We start from the raw sequence: 6986 nt of genomic DNA, 5'->3' as shown, positions 1-6986 counted from the left end.
AATGATAATAAACCTAAGAACTTCAACAATAACAAAAACAAAACAAAAATTCTTATTGCCAACCCAAGAAACATATAAACATTTACGTGAATAAAATAAAGATCAAACCAACGACAATATGAAATGAATATATATATATATATTATTGCCAACCCAAGAAACATATAAACATTTACTTGAGTAAAATAAAGATCAAACCAACGACAATATGAAATGAAAAATGTGAGCTTGAGAGAAGGAAGTTATTGTTACAGCAAAAAGTGGTGAGGTGGGAGGGAAGGAGATTAGGAAAAGAGCCAATGAAACCACCAAACCCGTGAGGCTTCTTCAAACCACCGAAGGCATGCTTCATCACCTAGGGTTAAGGATTTCATAAAGGGCAGACGACAGACCGCAGACTGCAAAGGCACCGGAGAAACAAAATGGGGGAGTTGTTGAGAATGAAAAGGATTTAAAGTTAACCCCGCATGTAAATCACCTGCAATCTATGAGGCTTCCACTTTTCCACCATCTTATCTAAACATGTATCATGTATCTGATATGAATGCGAGCTGATAGATCCCATATGACTCCTGCTCTAAATGCTCTAAATGGACAAACAAAAAAAGTTTGACCCAAGGGCTTGCTCATAGCTCAGCTCGTTATTTTTTATCCAAGCTCAAATTTGAATTAATTTTCGTGCGATCAACAATTTTTTAGCTAAATTATCAGTTCTACGGGTAGATTCGAGTTACCTGTGTTCGAGTCAAGAGTTCGGGTTGAGTTTTTCAACCCATACAATATTCCGGTCGGATTCAAATCAAATCCATTCGAGTCATGACAATTTTATGTTGAACCAAAACTTGACCCGCATACCACAATTGACACCCCTATTTAAACAAATGCCCAATTTTATCCATATCAGTTGCCACTTGCATTCCACAGAAGGCCTCAAATAAAGAGAATTAGAAACTGGTAACATAAAAATAGAAGATATTTCATCACTTCCCTAGTGTTTACATAACATTTGAATCTCATCATTTTAAGATTTATAGAAGTGCTCGAATATGCAACATATTGTTTAAAAACAAAGTGAAGAATATCAAAGTGTCAGATTTGAGTATGGGTGTCAAATTCGGATTAACAGGTCGAATTCGGGTCCGACCCGAAAATGATCAACCCTAACCCGAACCTGGGCCCGAATAATAAACGAGTCGAAAACTAAAACCTACGTTCGAGCTTGACCCGCTAACCCAAACCCGACTTAAAATTTAGTGCTTACTCGAGTCATGTTTGAATTTTTGGGTTTAACCCGAACATGACACGAATAATAAACGGGTCGAATTTTCTAACCTGAATCTGACTCAAAAAATGTTGGCGCTCACCTTGCCCTAACCTGAATTTTTCAAGTCGAGTTCGAGTCCTATCGGCGTGTTTGGATCAACTTTTGACACCCCAAGATTTGAGCTCTCACCCTGCCCGAAAAAATCTATAAAAGATGATTCAGAGGAAGAACAACAAAATCACTTGCTACAAAACACTTACATCCACCATAGAAAAATTATTGTACAAACACTTCTCTCAAAAAAAAATGAAAAGAATAAAAAGACCACCATCATTTCACTGAAACAAGAAGAGGCCATCATAAACATCAAGTTTTAACCATTTCATCTTCTGTGAAGGAAACTCTGTTGCCAATTTACTGATGATCTTATTGATCAACTCCTCATCCCCAGCTACTCATCCATCATTCAGTTATATGCTCTTTAAGATCACCTTCTGTGCGCCTGTCGTCGGGAGGCTTTGCTCGAAGAAAGCCATTGTCCTCCACCCTCTGCTGATCGGCCACCGCTGTAAGCTTTACCTCTTTAGCAATGGTGGTGGAAGAGGAATTTCCTTTCTCATCCCTCTCCTTCTCAAAGGCTGAACTTTTAGGAGAGGGTGGTGTTGTGCAACAATATTCGGCGGTTTGCTCATCTTGATCAGAAGCCGGCGGCTTGAGCTTATCCAATCCAACTTTGTATTGCTGTTCAAACATCAACTGGAGACATCTCCCTTGTTCTTCAATTCGTAGTTGCAGGTTCCTCTGAATCTGCAGAGTTAAATAGAGTTGGAAGATAGGGAAGATTATAAGGTTAGTAGAAAAAAAACCTTGGGAGTTGAAATAGAATCAAACAATTATATATAATAGCAAAGTTAGGTGGTATTTGATCGCATATTATTAATGGGATTTAGCCATGAATTTAACTAAAATCCAGCAAAACATCAAAACAATGAAAATTAAATCATACGCTCCGTTTAATTAAATCTCTCGTTCTGTGTCTTTTATGTCGTAAATCCGGATTTACTAATCAAATTGCGAGGCGGATTTATCTGTCGTCGCTCACAAGCTCCATTTTTGTTGCACACTAATTTTATAAATCTGAATTTATTGGATTTACTGAATATTGTAAATCCTATTTAACATAAATCTAAGTTGGAGCCAAACACCACCTTAAAAAAAAAAGAAAGATTTACACATATATATACCACTCGATTCCTATGTATTTACATATCTAAGGCAAAAACACTTCAATTTTTGTATGCATACCACCTTACCTATACATAGAAAAAGTATATTTCACTTTCAAGTTAGAAAGGTTGTATTTTTATTTGAAATGAAAGATTTGGGTTGTATGAACGTAAAAGGCAAATTTAAATGTAGATATGTATTACATAAGAATTTTGTAGAATGTGTATAAATGTTCTAATAGAAATAATGTAAAATCTCCTACAAAAAAGATACAATGAAGTAATGCATTTACACAACGTAAGAGAACAAGTGGGCAAGTGAATAGACTGAAGTAGACTACCAAATTAAAGTGAAATTTACATGTAAATTTGATGAAATTTAGATTAAACATTATACCTCGAGTTGTTCGTGAAGTCGTTTCTGAACCTCCATCTGCAACCGCAAGGCTTCTGTAAGCTCCATTCCACTGTCCATCAAAAGAAAGTGAAAGGTCAACTAAAATTCAATATATCTATAGCGTCAGAAATGTAAATTGTGTGCATTAAAATGAAAAATTGAACGATCTAAGCAGCATTTCTGCTCTAGCTTACATGAAGCTTTTTCATTTCATAGTTCTTTTCTTTTTTTGGTATATACATATGCTAGTAATGAAAATACGCATTTCAGGTGAGTTGATAAAATTAAATGATTTCAAAATGTGCATGGTATCAATGGATTAAAAAGAAAAAAAATTTAATATATATCAAATGAATAGAAGTTGATAAATATTTTTTATGAATAAGAGGTTTAACGTCTTGTACAAGGCTCACCGAGACCAGATTAAAAATTAGAAAATGATTGATGATATTGAACCTAAATAATAGGAAAATTGCTAATAATTAAGATGATTGTATGCAACTAGAAGTGGATTAACTCAAGAGGTAAGGAGACAAACTTTCCAGTCAAGTTCCATGGAGTTTCGCCAACCAAGCTCGAGATGAACATGCCAGCCAGGTTCCAGGGAAACTTGCTGAGCGGGTTTCGAGGAGACTTACCAGGACAGAGCTCAAGATGAACATGCCAATCAGGTTCATCAACAGACTCACCAATCAGTCAGGATTCATTCGCCCAGCCAAGTTCAAGGCATCAACCAGCCAGGACTAGATGAACGCACGTGCCGAATAGAGGAGAAACCATCCACAAAGGCTCAGGGAGAACTCTAGCAATAGACTAGCCAAACCGACCAACCCAAATTGTCTTTCATATCTAGAAAGCACTCAGCCAACACTTCGAGGGGACACAACGATTGTTACACCCGACAGCCAAGTATCAAGTTCAATCAAATTTTGAGTTTATCTTACAACTATATGCCTCCTGTATCATTTTTCTATATTTAATATACGAACAACCCATCCAATAGATTTTTCTGCAATGCACCGGAACCCAAATCTCCATCTATAAATAGAGAGTTTTTGGGGAGATCCAAGGGTTCAAGTTTTGACTTTTTTAGAAAGATTCTGTACGATACTCTTTGAGCCTACTTATCGATTCTTTTATCTTTATCTTAATTTCTATTAAACCATCCCAACTCCCTTTGGGTTAGCAGGATCCTGGATAATCCACGGACATATCAAGATCTAATATTGATGCAAATCTGTAATGATAACCCCCAAAATGAATGACATCTCTCTTGCCTTCCTAGCTCTGGCACAGTTGCTATTCTGAATTCCAGAGTGAAGTCATGCTGCTGACTAAAATGTGGCAGGATTCGTTACTCCGTTTTTCAATCTTCATTATAGCTATTTCCAAATTTTATGCAGTTCTGATTGCAGATTTAAAAACTAGCAATTCCTCATGGCTGAAATCGGACCTGTATTTTGAGAAAGTCACCTTCTATGGGATTTATTTTACATTGGAAAGCTTCGTATTTTGGGTCGTTTGATTATACATAACACACTGAGTCATGTAAAAATTCAATCATATAATTAATACAAATTCCTATTTTCTCTTCAGGTATGCCGGTTATATGTGAATTCTTCCAGTGTAGTACAAGTGTTAAGTACAAGAAATTTGGGTGAAATCTTCTTTGTAACAGCTAGAGGCCTGGATTAATAATTGGTGATTTCATTCCTTGCATACTTATTTTCTGTGCTTTAATAGTTGATTTGCATGAGTGCTTGAATTTTGTTAAACCTTACACAATCTGCATTTTTAATACTGATGCGATGTTTGATCGGATTGTAGCTTCTTATGATCTCAATTGCTCATTAAACTTCTAACTCAATGTTCGTTAAATAATCCTTGTAGGTCAATTTTATACGTGTTCTAAATTTCATCAAAAGTTTGTGAACTGCAAATTTAACCTTAATGTATATAACTTGTGCATCTCATCATAATTTGCGACTATAAAACTGCAAACCCTTAAGATGTCCTGCATCACTTTCTAGAAATGCAAAAAATGGGATGTATCATAGCACATTCAGGATTGGCAAAATGAAAGCATAGGACTAATTGATTATTTTTCTAACCCTAAACCCTAATCATGGCAAGCTTTTGAAAGAATTCAACAACAAATTATGAAGCCAACTAAGTCCAACAATCAATATAAACCCTACTTATATATTAATAAATATTACTTGGGAGGGAATGAGGTTATGCAATCGCTACTGTTCAAATGAGATCATCAAGGTTACAATCTGGAAATCTATATGGCCACCAAAAGAAAAACAAAATCACTTACGTTTTCAGGTCCAATGATGCCTTTTCAACAAGAGGATATACCTGCTTTTCTGAACTCCATGAAAAAAAAAACGGTAAATTCAGACTTCAATACCACAGTACTCAATAATTTGACTTAAAGATTAATCTACAAAATTTTAGCACAATTATTATTGTGCATTAAAATTGTCAAAAAAAAAATCACTAGAATAGTAAAGCACACTGAAATTGGAGATCAAAAGCAAAAAATAAAGGAATGCCAGCTTTGATTAACCTTCTAATGAATCTGGCCGGTACCGAGCTGTTCTATACTTCTGCAACATAAAACAATTCAATGACGGAGCCTTAGAAAGCTACAGTTTTTCCTACAAAAGCTACAAACCTGGAGGTGGCTTTTCACATGGTATATAGTCAATCCTTCCACCTTCATAAGCTTCAGAACTCCTTTAGGAGTGGCCTCTTTTATAAAAGAATGGTAAAAGGTCAGAAAAATGACAGGCTAGCAAACAAGTGCAAAAGGTTTTTATATTTTTTTTTTTGGCCTATGACAGGCTAGCAAACAAGTGCAAAAGGTTTTTATTTTTATTTTTTTGGCCTAAGGTTGAAACCACTTACTTTCGCTTCCACCGAGCTGTTTAACAGCATCTACAAAGCGTTCATGGAGTTCTGGGGTCCACCGCATGCGTGGCTTAGGTGGTGCTCCATTGATTGAAGGTGATGGACTGCTCATAATGCTCCGCTCCCCAGAATGCAAAGGTACCTGCTGATGAACATGCACTTGTTGGACCAATGGATTTAAACAAGCCTCTTGCGCTCTTGGGTTGCTTGATACACAGCCTTCAAAATATAAATGATTTCCGTAAGTGATCAAAACCATATTTCTACTATTTTCTTGTGAGTCCGAAATATTAAATAAAAGAAAGAGAAATTTACATAAGCAGCACACAATTCTTATGTATTTACACATCTCGCGCCTAAAATTTAGCGTTTACATACATTGCACATTCTTATGTATTTACACATCTCACGCCTAAAATTTAACATTTACATACATTGCAACTTGGTGCTTTAAACCTTGAGCATGAAAAGCCACATTTCACTTTTAAAAGTCATAATAGTACTATTTTTGTTGTGATATTAAATATTTGAGTGCTATGTATGTAAACATAAGACTTTTGATATTAAATATTTGAGTGCTATGTGTGTAAACATAAAAGTTCAGGCATGAAATATGTAAATGGATAAGAATTGTGTGTTATGTATGTAAATGCCCCTAAAAGAGAATAATATATTCTCTATAGTTAACATAAGTATTCAAAGTTTAAGCTGCAAATATCTATAAAAACTGCTATTATAGAAAAGAAAAAAAAACAGAGATGTAAAACCATAATTCAATAAATATCATTATGGTTTCTTATAACCTACTGACACACTAAAGACGAGAAAAGAGAGGAGTACAAACACCTTCAGCTGAGTTTCTGGTCCAACTGGGTCATTCAGAAGATCCTTCCAATCCTCGCTGCCCAAATCCCACCATTCATTTTGCTTAGCTAGGTCATCAGAAGCAGCAATAACACTGTTCTTGATTTGATTATTAATGGGACTGTTCTGGAGTTGACTGCTCCCAATATGCATATTATCAGAGTATCTAAAAATATCCTGAATGGATTCTGGAACCCAAGAGATTCCCGTAGCCTCTAAAGGGTAATTGCTCGCCAAACTTTGGACCGAAGGCATGGGCATTCCACAGCTTGGTGATGGAGCAATAAATGGGGCGCCATTAGGGTATCTCCCTTGA

General features: G+C 35.8%; 1 protein-coding gene across 1 annotated transcript; it reads right to left on the bottom strand.

Moving 5' to 3' along the window:
* Window positions 1-1487: 1487 nt before the first annotated feature.
* LOC110038960 (protein PHOSPHATE STARVATION RESPONSE 2-like) lies at window positions 1488-6978 on the bottom strand. Its single transcript, XM_020743894.1, has 7 exons — window positions 6653-6978; window positions 5804-5948; window positions 5571-5647; window positions 5463-5502; window positions 5211-5259; window positions 2888-2957; window positions 1488-2071 (listed from the first exon to the last, which is right to left on the bottom strand). Exons 1-7 carry the CDS (start codon window positions 6929-6931, stop codon window positions 1727-1729), a joined length of 1005 nt encoding a protein of 334 aa, XP_020599553.1. The 5' UTR covers window positions 6932-6978; the 3' UTR covers window positions 1488-1726.
* Between the last annotated feature and the right edge of the window lie 8 nt (window positions 6979-6986).

This window comes from Phalaenopsis equestris, unplaced genomic scaffold (genome assembly GCF_001263595.1).
Source record: "Phalaenopsis equestris unplaced genomic scaffold, ASM126359v1 Scaffold234559, whole genome shotgun sequence".
NCBI lineage: Eukaryota > Viridiplantae > Streptophyta > Magnoliopsida > Asparagales > Orchidaceae > Phalaenopsis > Phalaenopsis equestris.
Note: the sequence above shows the minus strand (reverse complement) of the source record. Positions and strands in the feature narration are given on the sequence as shown.